The following is a 14,793-nucleotide window of genomic DNA, read 5'->3' as shown; positions in this document are numbered from 1 at the left end:
ATTGAGGTAATTTGTACATGTAGGTAGAGTTAAAGTGACTATGCATAAATAGTCAACAGAGAGTAGCAGCATCGTAAAAGAGTGTGAGGGGGAGGGGGGACAATACAAATAGTCTGGGTAGCAATTTGATTAGTGTGTTCAGGATTCTTATCGCTTGGGGTAGAAGCTGTTAAGAAGCCTTTTGGACCTAGACTTGGCGCTCCGGTATCGCTTGCCGTGCGGTAGCAGAGAGAACAGTCTATGACTGGGGTGGCTTGAGTCCTTGACAATTGTTAGGGCCTTCCTCTGACACCGCCTGGTATAGAGGTCCTGGATGGCAGGAAACTTAGCCCCAGTGAGGAACTGGGCCATACGCACTACCCTCTGTAGTGCCTTGAGGTCGGAGGCCGAGCAGTTGCCATACCAGGCAGTGATGCAACAAGTCAGGATGCTCTCGATGGTGCAGCTTTATAATTTTTGAGGGTCTGAGGACCCATGCCAAATCTTTTCAGTCTCCTGAGGGGGAATAGGCTTTGACGTGCCCTCTTCATGACTGTCTTAGTGTGTTTGGACCACGATAACTTGTTTTTGATGTGGACACCAAGGAACTTGAAGCTCTCAACCTGCTCCACTACAGCCCCACTTTAGAGGCGGGAAAACAACTAGTTGGCTGTCCAGGCCAGCTTTGCTGTTTGGACTGCACTTGCAAGTGTGGGACACTTGCGCACACTACCGGGAGACGAAGGAATTGCACATGGGAGTTTGGTACGTGACGTCACGCAAACACTCCCTTCGGTTTGGTGGAAGAGTAAAGATGGCGCCCACCCACGTATTGAGATGCTGTCAACGGGGCTTAGCTTGGATACCTGTTATTTTTATCGCCCTAGTCGTATGTTGGTCTTACTATGCCTACGTCGTAGAGCTCTGCATTTGTAAGTATAAAAAAAAAATGAGTTTCACTGCGAGTGTCGTTGTGTTATGGTTGATATTTGTGCTAGCTAGCTAACGTTAGCTGGCCACAGGAAGTGAATGGAGCGACTACTGCTAGATAACAAAGGCTTGGCTAGTTAGCTAGTTTGATCCTGCCAATGTAGCGCTATAGCTAGCCAAATAATCTGTTTCTGTATCCACCCGTTAGCTAGCTAACGAATTAAACTGTTCAATTTTAGCTCTTCATTAAAAGCTATCATACATTGGTACAACGATAGCCTACCAACCTCAGTTATCTGTTATTCAGTCGACATCTTGCCAGATGTAGAGAACTGTTCACATTATTTTCAACCTGCAACAATGTACCTGAGTAAAAGACGAAGAAGCAAAGATAAAGAATGCTTATTATTTGTTTCAAGTGGGCGTGGCTTCCCTCTCCTTCCTCTGCATTGATGTCCAAGAACTGGACAGGTGAAAGCGTGCCAGGAATGCCAGAAAAATAATGTTGAATGCTCAATGTCCACAGGAATGTGTCTTGTTGTTGCTAGCTGCATACAGTATGTCTGCATACAGACACCCACAACATACACCAGATGCAAACGTAACATTATTTTTATCTCCTTCCCCCCCCTGCAGTCACCATCCCCAGCATAGCAGAAAAGAGTAAGTAGTGGCTATTGGATGGGATTGATTTCTACTGGTTGATTGGCTTTTACTGACATGGGCACATTTGCTGCTCATTGGGATTGTTGTTCAAGGGCCATGGAGGAAGTTCGTTTTTATTTACTCTGGCTGGACTGGGCTCAATTTGGACACACGTAAACACACATACACACTGTAGACACTACTAAATTGCGCCCTTACACTTGACCTACACTTGATGCATGTGCAGGTAGTCAAAATATGAATATCGGCTATGTTGAAGCCAGGTGTGAATGTGTCTCTGACTCTGTCTGTGTGTCTCTTACAGTCATCTACATGGTGTTCTTCCATCTGTCCTTCGTCATGTTTGTGTGGTCCTACTGGAAGACCATCTTCACCAGACCAGCCAACCCCTCCAAAGAGGTACCCTGCCTTTTTAGATACCTGCCCTGAAACATCCACAAGGCTGTAGCTCACAGCTTCACTGGATAGATGTCTATGAGTAGATTTATTCCAATGACACAGGTGGATGGACAATGTTGCTAAGGGACTAACCATCATTTAAGTTTTTTTCCTGTGTCTGTTTTGTTTATCTCTCCTCTCTCTCTCTGCCATCTTTCTCTCCTGTTAGTTCTGCTTGCCTAAGGCAGAGAAGGAGCAGTATGTGAAGGAGGAGAGACCAGAGTCGCAGCAGGAGATCCTGTGGAGGGCTGCCGCTAACCTGCCCCTCTACACACGCACCGGGGCTGGAGGTCTGTCTATCTATGTTTGTGTGTGTCAGTCTGTCTCTCTCCCAGTTGATTGATCCAGCCCTGGCCCGTTGAGTGTGTAGCTTATCAGTTGGATTAATGTGTTGTGTACAGCGATCCGCTACTGTGACCGGTGTCAGGTGATTAAACCAGACCGCTGCCACCACTGTTCTGCCTGCGACATGTGAGTCTGCTATTTCCGGTCTCCTCTCCTCTCTCTTCCAGTCTTGCTTTTCCTGTTGAATGGCCTGATTCAGAATGTTTTATTATTTTTTATTCTTCTTTCTCTTCTTCCATGTATTAGGTGTGTGCTGAAGATGGACCATCACTGCCCCTGGTATGTTGTCTGTTTCCTCACGTCCACAGTATATCAAAGTATTCTAATGTTCAGAGGAAGTATGACCATAACTCAACTTACTTTTTCTCTCCTCTTTCTCTCTCTCTTTCTCTCTCAGGGTGAACAACTGTGTGGGATTCTCCAACTACAAATTCTTTATTCTGTTCCTGTGCTACTCTCTGGTGTACTGTTTGTTCATTGCAGCCACCGTACTGCAGTATTTCATCAAGTTCTGGACAGTGAGTAATGGTCTCACACTCACTGCAGCCTGCATCTGTTCTGGCATCCATTGCTTTAGTCTTGTTATTCCCCACCCACCCATACATTCAATGCTGCAGATGTGGGTGTGTGTGCGTGCGTGCTTTTTCCCACATATAAGATAGTGTATGAAATGCTACAGTGTGGGGGTGTGTGTGTGTTAAATGCTACTATTTGTGTTTGTTGTAACCGCTTGGATTGTCCCACATCCTGCTGCTTAACACTGTGGCCTCACAGCTGTACTGCTTCACTGTTATGCAGCTCCTTCTTTCTTTCTTTTGTCCCCCCCCCTTCCGCTCCTTGTTCTCTTAGTTCTTGGCCTCCCTCCCAGCTTTTCACATTTTGCTCTCCCTCTGACCCCCCCTCTTTTCCTCACACACATTATTATTGTTCTGTCTACCCCACTCCTCTCTCTCTGTTCATTTCTACCATGTCCTCCTGTCCATGCCATCTCACCAGCCCTGACTCTGCCTGCTCCTCTGTCCTCTTTTAATACACCTTCTTTCTTTCTTCCACCTCGTTTTATTTCACCAGGTGACTCCTATATGATCCCTGAACCATTTTCCAACACTTCACCACCTCCCCCTCAATCTCTACCTTTCTCTCCCTCCGTCTGACCTCTCCTGGTGTCTAACAGTCTTGTCTCTGTTTGTACTAAAGCTTTGCCGGAGGAAATCGGCAGAGAACTGCCCCAAGGTAACCCAGCCTCCAGAGCCTTAGTGTAGCTGTTGCAGGGCATGAAGTGCACCTGTGGATGTTGTGTGATGGCGTTGTGTGTTTGCTGTGTTTTGTTGTGTTGACATGGTTATCAAGGCGCCCCGCCTCTCTCCCTCTCTCTCTCCCCCACCCCTCCCTCCATGTGGTTTTTGACATTGACTCTCCCTCTCTCTTTTTCTCTTCTCCTCCTCTCCTCCCCAGAATGAGCTGCCAGACACTCACGCCAAATTCCATGTCTTGTTTCTCTTTTTTGTGGCGGCCATGTTCTGCATCAGCATTCTCTCCCTCTTCAGCTACCACCTGTGGCTCGTAGGGAAGAACCGGTCCACCATAGGTAACACACACACAGTCCCACACGCACTCTTTTTTTAAGGGCTCCCAAGTGGCGCAGCGGTCTAAGGCACTGCATCTCAATGCTAGAGGCGTCACTACAGACCCTGGTTCGATTCCAGGCTGTATCACGTGATTGGAAGTCCCATAGGGCGGCACACAATTGGTCTAGCGTCGTCCCTGTTTGGCTGGGGTAGGCCGTCATAAATAATCATTTGTTCTTAACTTTACTTGCTTAGTTAAGTAAAGGTTAAAATAGAAATAACTCATGCACAGTCCCTCAACACACACACACTCATTCGCTCCTCAGACACTCACTCCCTCACCCTCTACCCCCTCTCTCTTTCTCTCACTCCCCATCTATCCCCATCTACCTCTCTCTACACCCTCTCTCTCTCCCTCAGAGGCATTCAGGGCTCCAGTGTTCAGAACAGGTTCTGATAAGAACGGTTTCTCTCTGGGCTTTGGGAAGAACATCGCCCAGGTGTTTGGAGACGAGAGGAAGTTCTGGCTGCTACCCATCTTCACCAGGTTAGTGTGAGGGATGTCTCTAACCCAGAGTTTCTGTTATCTTCTTTCTCCTCTCTCACGGTGTGGCGTGATACTGTGTGATGTGATACTGTGTGGTGTGATACTGTGTGGTGTGATACGGTGTGGTGTGATACGGTGTGGTGTGATACTGTGTGGTGTGATACTGTGTGGTGTGATACGGTGTGGTGTGATATGGTGTGGTGTGATACTGTGTGGTGTGATACGGTGTGGTGTGATGTGATACGGTGTGGTGTGATACTGTGTGGTGTGATACGGTGTGGTGTGATGTGATACGGTGTGGTGTGATGTGATACGGTGTGGTGTGCTGTGATACGGTGTGGTGTGCTGTGATACGGTGTGGTGTGCTGTGATACGGTGTGGTGTGCTGTGATACGGTGTGATGTGATGTGATACAGTGTGGTGTGATACTGTGTGGTGTGATACTGTGTGGTGTGATACGGTGTGGTGTGATACAGTGTGGTGTGATACTGTGTGATACTGTGTGCTGTGATACAGGTGGTGTGCTGTGATACGGTGTGGTGTGATGTGACGGTGTGGTGTGCTGTGATGTGGTGTGCTGTGATACGGTGTGGTGTGATGTGATACGGTGTGATGTGATGTGATACGGTGTGTGGTGTGATACTGTGTGGTGTGATACGGTGTGGTGTGATGTGATACGGTGTGATGTGATACGGTGTGGTGTGATACTGTGTGGTGTGATACTGTGTGGTGTGATACTGTGTGTGGTGTGGTGTGATACGGTGTGGTGTGGTGTGATACGGTCTGGTGTGATGTGATGTGATACGGTCTGGTGTGTGATGTGGTGTGATGTGGTCTGGTGTGCTGTGATACGGTCTGGTGTGCTGTGATACGGTTTGTGCTGTGATACGGTTTAAGTGCTTTGATACGGTGTGGTGTGATGTGATACGGTGTGGTGTGATGTGATGTGCATTCACGGTGTGGTGTGCTGTGATCCGGTGGGTGTGCTGTGAATACGGTGCATGTGATGTTTTACGGTGTGGTGTGATGTGATACGGTGTGGTGTGATGTGATCCTAGGTGTGATGTGATGTGATACAGTGTGGGTGATTGTGTGGTGTGATACTGGTGGTGTGATTGACTGGTGTGATACTGGCGTGTGAGGTGTTTGTTCCACCATTGGGGGCCAGATACGGTCAGTTTTGACTGGGTCTGGTGGAACTGTGACTTCCGGTCTGGTGTGATGTGATACGGTCTGGTGTGATGTGATACATTTTTGCCCTTACATTTAAGTCATTTAGGGCCTTATCAGAGCCTGGACTTACAAATTGGTGCATTCACCTTATGACATCCAGTGGAACAGCACCTTTGCAATAGTGCATCTAAATCTTTGTGGTGTGAGAAGGTGCTTTATCCTGTCCTGGTATTCCTGTGATGTGGTGTGGGTTTCAGGTGTCTCCGGTGTGGTGGTGATGTGACTGCTGTCCTGTGCGTGTGGTGTTTGTTCCACCATTGGTGGGTGTGAACAGTTTTGACTGGGCTGGTGGGAACTGTGTTCCTCAGTGGTAGGGAGGCGATGTGGCCAGAGGTGGATGTGGTGTGCCCTTGTTTGGGTAGGGCCTGATGAGCCTGGAGGTACTGAGGTGGTGTCCCCTACTGTGTGGTGTGACCTGTTGCATACTGTGTGGTGTGATACTGTGTGGTGTGATGTGGTGTGATACTGTGTGTGGTGTGGTGCGGTGTGGTGTGGTGTGGTGTGATGTGGTGTGATATGGTGTGGTGTGATATGGTGTGATGTGGTGTGATACGGTGTGGTGTGGTGTGATACTGTGTGGTGTGGTGTGATACTGTGTGGTGTGATACTGTGTGGTGTGATACGGTGTGGTGTGATACGGTGTGGTGTGATACGGTGTGGTGTGATACGGTGTGGTGTGGTGTGATACGGTGTGTGATACGGTGTGATGTGATATGGTGTGGTGTGATATGGTGTGGTGTGATACTGTGTGGTGTGATACTGTGTGGTGTGATGTGATGTGGTGTGATACGGTGTGGTGTGATACGGTGTGGTGTGATACGGTGTGGTGTGATACTGTGTGGTGTGATACTGTGTGGTGTGATACTGTGTGGTGTGATACTGTGTGGTGTGATACGGTGTGGTGTGATACTGTGTGGTGTGATGTGGTGTGGTGTGGTGTGATACGGTGTGGTGTGGTGTGATACGGTGTGGTGTGATACGGTGTGATACGGTGTGGTGTGATACTGTGTGGTGTGATACTGTGTGGTGTGATACTGTGTGGTGTGATACTGTGTGGTGTGATACGGTGTGGTGTGATACTGTGTGGTGTGATACTGTGTGGTGTGATACTGTGTGGTGTGATACTGTGTGGTGTGATACTGTGTGGTGTGATACTGTGTGGTGTGATACTGTGTGGTGTGATACTGTGTGGTGTGATACTGTGTGGTGTGATACTGTGTGGTGTGATACTGTGTGGTGTGATACTGTGTGGTACGGTGTGGTGTGATACGGTGTGGTACGGTGTGGTGTGGTGTGATACGGTGTGGTGTGATACGGTGTGATGTGGTGTGATGTGATACTGAGTCATGTGATGTGATACTGAGTCATGTGATGTGATACTGAGTCATGTGATGTGATACAGTCAGGGTGATGGACTGACGTTCCCGTCACGGCTTGTCAACATTGACCCAGAACAGCCCACAGTCAGCTTGCAGCCAGAGGCCAATAAAAGGTAATAAAATATGATCAATAGGTTAATCAATGCCAACAAACGGCTGTCAGATTTAAGATTAAGCTGAAACCTGAGAACTTCTATTTGACATATCATCAAATAGGATCTAAACATGTTCAGTAATGCATTATCAATCAGATGTTTTTAAATAGATTATTTTCTTCCCAGTATTGAAGACGTCCCGGCCAGTCCTCTCAGCGAGTCGCAGAACCATCTCCTTGGCAACGAGCAGCATGCCAACAATGTCACAGAACACCTGGAGAATGACAGTAGGTATCTGCTCACAATTGATCTGTAGGTTCTGCTCTGAATGGTGTTGATGGTAGCTAATGGATAGTTTTGGTCATAAAGACATCTGGCCTCCTTGTTACAGCTGGGAGTGAGACCATCACAATCATCATGGAGAGGGAGTCATAACAGGGTGAGCCAACACGAGTTCTGCCCCTGACTACATCTGTCTTCTATGAGGCTAGATTTAATCAACTAAATGTATCTCTGTCTCTTCTCAGGAGAAGAAACCAGCCATCTAATACGATGCCTTAAGTATACCACCATTTTTTTCTTTTTTTTGGCACCATGGAAACAGTCTCCCAACGCGTCCCTGTAGTTCCAAAAATGTCACACTCAGCATAACCATGGAAACGGACTCCTTTCACGCATCACCATAGATATAGCCTTGTCTTTTAATCATCAGAAAGTTACACACACAACTATTTATGCAGTTGCACAGAAGAACCACGCACAGCCTACTGTAAGCATATTCTTATTTTAGTTGACTGTGACCAGATTGTCCACCCAGGACTGTTAATGGATCTCAGCATCACTTGATGATGGCAGGAAAAGTCATCAGTCTTCACACTTCAGAGTGGAGAATGCCTGTTCCAAAAGCTGACAGACTGGGTGTTAAATGGACCAGGGCTGAGGAAGGACCTGGACTGGGAGAAGACTAAATCTGAGCTGGGAGGTACTGGGACATAATCATTTTGTACAGATTTTTCACCCAACGTTTATAAAATGGATGTTATGAAGCTGGAAGATATCACCAAGAAACCTAATTTTGTTTACAAATAATTTAGGGGTGTTTGGTTTGTACTATCGATAGACGTTACAAGGGGTGCTTAAAAGACAACCTGGACTATAAAAAGAAGACCCATTGGAGGGGATGCTGGACTAAACCAATTTTAAAGTGAAATGGGGGGTCTCCAACCGGGTTTTGATCATGTCATCACACAACATGGCGCATTTGCACCCTCAAGATTACGTTTTATTATCCATCATGTTCTGCATTCTTCATGTCCAAAAACAGATTAAGAAAGGTGTGTCCTTGAGTGGGTGTGTGTGTAGTCAGATTTGTGAAGAGGGAAAGAGGGAGTGTCTACATGAGTGTGTATGTAGGCAGATTTGTTAGGACAGAGAGAGAGAGTGTGTGTGTGTGTGCGTGCAGGCAGGTGCTTGCTGTAACTAACAGCCTAGAAGGATCAGCTTCAGATGTTAGTTGATGGATGGCTTGATAGTTTGGTTTTCATTCATTCCCAAGCTGCTGAAGGGTGTCTTATGTGAGAGTATACAGTATAGCCTCAAGCTTCTCAACCAGTTCTATCTCATGGTCAAGTTATTACACGTTGATCAATGATTATTTTTAACGTATCAGAGACTACAACCTTGAACATCACTTTTTACGAAGGCTGTGTCTGAAATTACACCCTATTTCTCCATATAGTGTACTTTTGACCAGAGCTATGTAGGGTTTGTGGTTAAACTTGTTTGTTATATGGGGAATAGGCTGTGATTTGAGATCAGCCCGAGGTCACCATTCATTGCCAAATAAAGGGCTGACCAATCAGCTGCTCTGACCTCTGAACTGGGAGTGTTTACAACACCAGATGCCATATAATTAGAATCATAGACCATTGAATGGGAATGTCCATTTTAGTATTCTAGTCATTCTAGTTCTATGCTTGATACATCTCTGCTCTCACGTCATTGGCCTGTGTCATGGAAACCAAATTAAACTGCTTATCGTTGTGACTTGATGTTTTTAAGGTTTACCCATATGTGCCCAGTGCCTACTTGTTGAGGCTTGGCCACCCTGCGGTACTGACGCTGGCCAGCAGGTGGTGACACCTCTCAGCTGTCTAGCGACCTTCTGTTGTACAGTACTTGTTGTTCCTCCAAAACGAGGTGCCTCACAGTTTAGGTCTAAAGTGGACCAGTATGTATTATATGCAGTAAGATTCCCTGTGATGTGAAAGTGTTCGGGGCTCAGTTTGCGTGAACTGTGAGGTGGTGGTGTAGTGTGTCCATGTGTCAAAACAGCTGTGATTGGAAGGTGTCAGTGACAGGGGTGGACAGAATCTGCGGGGGGGAGGGGCATATTTTCCTCAACTGGTTTTAGATAAATGGAAAAGCGTTTCAAAACTTTACAGTTTTATCCTCAGTTGAAGTCAAAAGTGAAGACAACCGTTATAAAGGTAGTGATATATGACATTTCCCGTAGATTACTCCTGGCCATAGCAATGTACACGTTTACATACCAGAGGTGTGGGGTAAGTTAGTTGTAGGCATAGAGGTGTGTGTCATTGCGTATTGTGGTTTAAGTTCTGAATGTAATAAGTAGGGATAATGATGATATTTTATACAGTTATGGAACCCCTACCTCTAGCTTCTTGTGTAATTCTGGAATGATTGGATAGGTATAAGCAATATGGTGAAAAGCTACCACCATATTGCTTATACCTATCCAGTCCTTTGCATCTCGACAAGTGCTCTTGGTTGAGTGGCAAGGGATCCAATTTGGAATGAGGCCTTTGAGTGTGTGGCCTTTTGAACCTCCTCTAGTTGTTCTTTCATTCTAGTTTGAACTCCTGACCCCGGCGATGGTCATTGTTTGTTTAGCTCCTCCCTCATAAGCCAATGAACCCGAGACAGGATTATTTCACTCAGAATGGTGACCTTAGTATAACCAAGGTAAGGTTGCTACCGGACAAGGTTTATAAATTCACTCTGCTGGAACTCTGAATAGTTATCCCTGTGTTCTACACTTTGTGTTCTAGAACCCATAATTAAAATGCTGTTTCTTTTCATATGGCCACTTTTTTCTACCTAATAGATTTACTTCCAGCTACACTCTGAACTACTTGACCCAGAGACTAAGAAGTCGTTGTTTGACATTAATTGGAGTGCTCTGTTTTAATTCTGGGAGAATACACTTCATTAAACATACGTGGCCTTTACATTAGACTTGGATCAAAGTCTGTGTAAATAACATGCGGCTAATGCTCATCAGCATGGAGCTCAGCTGGAAATGTGTTTATGGGGATAGATGGGAGGTTGTGGTGTTAAAACAGCCATATTATTTATACAACTAGATCCATTTAGTTTGACCCTACAAGACTCCATCAACTGTTCCCTCCATTATACCTGATTCCACAATAGTGACTCCTGTCAAAACGGAAGAAGATTCGGATCATTCTTGTCATATTTTAGGAGGGTTGATTTGACTAACCCACACACATGTGTCTTCTGCATGTACAGTGCAGATGTATTTGTACTCTGCTTATTGCAAGCTTTGACCTATAATTTTTTCAATGTCATGTTTTACAAAGTGTACTGTGTAATATATATATATATATATTGATAATGTAAAAAAAAGTGGAAAAAAGGTGTCAGCCTATCTATTTTTCTTGTCTGATTTTAATTTTTCCTGTTCCTATTTTGTGAATGAAGTACATGCCTCTATAAACTATTAACGTGAAAAAAATAACAATAAATGTTTTTTAAAACCTGCAGGCTGACTCTATCTTTTGGAAAGTCACAATTTACAGTGCATTTGGAAAGTAGCAGACCCTTTTCTACATTCTGTTACTTCACAGCCTTATTCTAAAATGAATTAACAATTTTCTCCCCCTCATCAATTTACACTCAATACACGGTAATGTCAACGTGAGAACAAGTTTGTAGAAATTTTTGTACATAAAAAAACATACCTTATTTACATAAGGAATCAGACCCTTTGCTGTGAGACTTAACATTGAGCTCATGTGCATCCTGTTTCCATTGATCATCCTTGAGATGTTTCTACAACTTGATTTTAGTCCACCAAATTCAAGTGATTGGACATGATTTGGAAAGGCACACACCTGTCTATATAATGTCCCACAGTTGACAGTGCATGTCAGAGAAAAAACCAAGCTATGAGGTTGAAGGAATTGGCCGTAAAGCGCTGAGACAGGATTGTGTCGAGGCACAGATCTGGGGAAGGGTACCAAAAAATATCTGCAGCAATTGAAGGCCTCAATCATTCTTAAATGGACCCATGGAGCAGCCAGCTGCAACAGAGGCTGGGCTCGAACCCAGAATCTCTGGTGGCCATAGACCACTGCGCCACCCGGGAAGCCCTGTGGTGGAATTATCATGCTTTGTGGATGTTTTTCAGCATCAGAGACTGGGAGACAAGTCAGGATCGAGGCAAAGATAAACAGAGCAAAGTACAGAGAGATCCTTGATGAAAACCTGCTCCAGAGCGCTCAGGACCTCAGACTATGACAAATGGTCACCTTTCAACAGGACAATGACCCTAAGCACACAGCCAAGGCAACGCAGGAGTGGCTCCGGGACAAGTCTCTGAATGTCCTTGAGTGGCCCAGCCAGAGCCTGGACTTGAACTGGACTTGAACCCGATCTAAAATCTATGGCGAGACCTGAAAATAGCTGTGCAGTGACACTCCCCATCCAACCTGACAGAGCTTGAGAGGATCTGCAGAGAAGAATGGGAGAAACTCCCCAAATACAGATGTGCCAAGCTTGTAGCGTCATACCCAAGAAGACTCTATGTTGTAATCGATGCCAAAGGTGCTGCAACAAAGTACTGAGTAAAGGGTCTGAATACTTATGTAAAATCTTAACCTGTTTTTGCTTTGTCATTATTGTGCATAGATTGATGAAGGAAAACAACATTTAAAAAAAAAAAAAAAATTTTAGAATAAGGCTGTAATGTGGAGAAAGTCAAAGGGTCTGAATACACTATAACATGGCAAAGTAATCATTTTCTTTTACAGCACGTAATTCACATACTACTAGAAAATTGCACATAGCAGTTTTCTGGTGCTCTAAAGGGTTTTGACACTGCTCTAAAGCGATTGGAATTCTCTGGTACTTTTGTATACTTTTTAGCCCGTAGTTCTGAAAGTAACACTCACGAGCCAAGAGTGGTCCCCAAAAATGGCCTAAATTACATATGTGCACCACTTCATTGCTCTTTCTCTTGCTCTGTTGTGTGTGCATCATGTGCATCTTGCTAGCTGTCACTCATATGGCGAGGGGCTGAAATTCATTGGTTGACCTCAAATTGCTAGGGGGCTGGCCCACGTGGGGGGGGATGGCACAGCACAGCTTCCAGAAAAGTTGCTTTCAAACTAGGGATTTAATGGCTAATTGAGGTATTTCTTTCCATAGACTATGCATATATGAACTACACATTGACATATCTAATCCAAAGCGGGAGGATTCAAAAATACTTAGTTGCCAAAGTTCCGGAGCACATCTTTAAGAGTGAAAGGTAGACAGAAGTCAGTCTTGGTATTGCAACATTGGTTAGTCACTCACACACACACACATAATCATTCTAATTTCATCATAATCTGCAAGAACACACACACACTTCCGATGGGACCCATCCCAGGTTAGTCAGAGCAGTGCCACTGATCATTATCATGATCCTCATCATCCTCTCTCCAGACCTCTAACACTGTTGTACTGGCTTGCTACCGTGTTACTTTCCTGATTATGTTAAATGCCCAGTGCAGTCAAAAACTAGATTATCCTGTGTTTATTTCCACACTGTGAGGTTGGAATAATATTTTGAAAATGATTATGATGCCCTTTTAGCGTAAGAGCTGTTTGAAAGAGCTTTGGCCTGCCTTGTGCCATGAGTTAATACACCAATAAGAAAGAGTTCCAAACCGCTCTGCTAATAACAGCTGGTTGTAATTTTCCCCCTCCTTACTTAGACCACTCCCAAGCAATCCTAGCACAATTCTTGCTTGAGAAATTGCTCTTAGCTAAGAAGCTATTCATATAGATGCAGAACTTTTGTGAAATAGCACAGTTAAAAATATATGGCAAAATGAAATCAAACTGGATGGACATCAGAACTAGTTGGTGGAGGTTAGAGGTGGAGGCCAGGACTTAAAGCAAACAAAATAGAACTATTGTAAAATAAATTGTGTCTGTAAAATGTATATAGCAGTGGTTACCAAACTTTTTATAGTCCCGTACCCCTTCAAACATTCAACCTCCAGCTGCATACCGCCTCTAGCATTTTGCTCTTAATTTAGCCATTTGACATATAAAACTTTTTCTTCATAGAAAATGGTGAATAACTCACCACAGATTAATGAGAAGGATGTGCTTGAAGTTTAGGATTGATTAAATTCAATTTTCACAGAACCGCTTGTTGCAATTTCGATGAGTTCAGCTATTGGTAAGTGGAATGGAGGCAGGGCATGAAAGGGATAACGAATCCAATTGTTTGTGTCATCCATTTCGGGAAAGTACCTGTGTAATTGCGCACCCAACTCACTCAAGTGTTTTGCTATATCACATTTGACATTGTCTGTAAGCTTGAGTTCATTTGCACACAAAAAAAATCATACAATGATGGAAAGACCAGTGTGTTGTCCCTGTTAATGCAGACAGAGAACAGCTCCAACTTCTTAATGATAGCCTCAATTTTGTCCCGCACATTGAATAAAGTTGCGAAGAGTCGCTGTAATCCTAAATTCAGATCATTCAGGCGAGAAAAAACATTGGCCAGTCGTGTCAAGTGAGAATTATGGTCAGTAAAAACTTTAAGCTCGTCTCTCAATAAATAAAAACATATGTCAGTACTTTTCCCCTTGATAACCAGCACACTTCTGAATGTTGTAAAAGCGTTACATGGTCGCTGCCCATATCATTGCATAGTGCAGAAAATACACGAGAGTTCAGTGGCCTTGCTGTAACAAAGTTAACCATTTTCCCTGTAGTGTCCAAAACGTCTTTCCCTTGGGAGAAAGAGCCTCTTGGTGGATGCTTCAGGGTACACAAGTGGCGTCGGGAGAAACTGCTTGCACGCGCGTTACAACTCCACTATGTCTCCCTGGCTTTTGCGCCATCAGTACAGTATATAGTATATATTATATATATATTTACCTCAAAAATATATGGGGGATTGGAAATGATATAGACAATTACATTGATGGAAGCTACAGTCTATCTGCAAAATTAAAGCTGATCTACCCACTAATTTTTTTATTTTTATAAAAAGGTAACTTGTTTTATTTTTGACAATTTTAATTGAAATCAATCACAATAAGATACTTACGTTGTACCCAGAAATGATTTGATATTGTGATAAAAACAGCTGCATTGGACCTGTAACCCTTTACACTCGTACCTGTATATGTGTTGAAAATGGTGCCATAATTTGGAACGTAGTGGCTGTACAGTAACACCTGCTATTTCTAACTCTGAATGCTCGGCTATGAAAAGACAACTGACATTTACTCCTAAGGTTGCACCCTATCAAATCAAACCAAAGTTTATTTGTCACGTGC

The 14,793-nt window shown here is 44.3% G+C and overlaps 1 protein-coding gene across 2 annotated transcripts; it reads left to right on the top strand.

Moving 5' to 3' along the window:
- The first annotated feature begins 755 nt into the window (after positions 1-755).
- Positions 756-10,984, top strand: LOC118361660 (palmitoyltransferase ZDHHC20-B-like). 2 transcript variants are annotated; one of them, XM_035741775.2, is made up of 14 exons: positions 756-911; positions 1,546-1,572; positions 1,880-1,974; positions 2,183-2,303; positions 2,415-2,484; positions 2,605-2,637; positions 2,756-2,876; positions 3,556-3,591; positions 3,814-3,946; positions 4,347-4,473; positions 7,109-7,198; positions 7,367-7,467; positions 7,572-7,619; positions 7,708-10,984. In XM_035741775.2, exons 1-13 carry the CDS (start codon positions 794-796, stop codon positions 7,613-7,615), a joined length of 1,116 nt encoding a protein of 371 aa, XP_035597668.1. In that variant the 5' UTR covers positions 756-793; the 3' UTR covers positions 7,616-7,619; positions 7,708-10,984. The 2 variants fall into 2 exon arrangements, with proteins under 2 accessions (XP_035597668.1, XP_035597669.1); XM_035741776.2 differs by lacking the exon at positions 3,556-3,591.
- Positions 10,985-14,793: the final 3,809 nt, after the last annotated feature.

Source organism: Oncorhynchus keta, chromosome 28 (genome assembly GCF_023373465.1).
Source record: "Oncorhynchus keta strain PuntledgeMale-10-30-2019 chromosome 28, Oket_V2, whole genome shotgun sequence".
In the NCBI taxonomy this organism is placed as follows: Eukaryota; Metazoa; Chordata; class Actinopteri; order Salmoniformes; family Salmonidae; genus Oncorhynchus; species Oncorhynchus keta.
The sequence above is the reverse complement of the archived record's forward strand: the minus strand, read 5'-3'. Positions and strand labels throughout refer to the sequence as shown.

Excerpts from the sequence above, each read along its gene's own strand:
- LOC118361660 (XM_035741775.2), top strand. The coding sequence starts at position 794 with ATGGCGCCCACCCACGTATTGAGATGCTGTCAACGGGGCTTAGCTTGG. Across the intron at positions 3,592-3,813 it reads CGGCAGAGAACTGCCCCAAG|AATGAGCTGCCAGACACTCA; the intron begins GTAACCCAGCCT and ends TCTCCTCCCCAG. Across the intron at positions 3,947-4,346 it reads GAAGAACCGGTCCACCATAG|AGGCATTCAGGGCTCCAGTG; the intron begins GTAACACACACA and ends TCTCTCCCTCAG.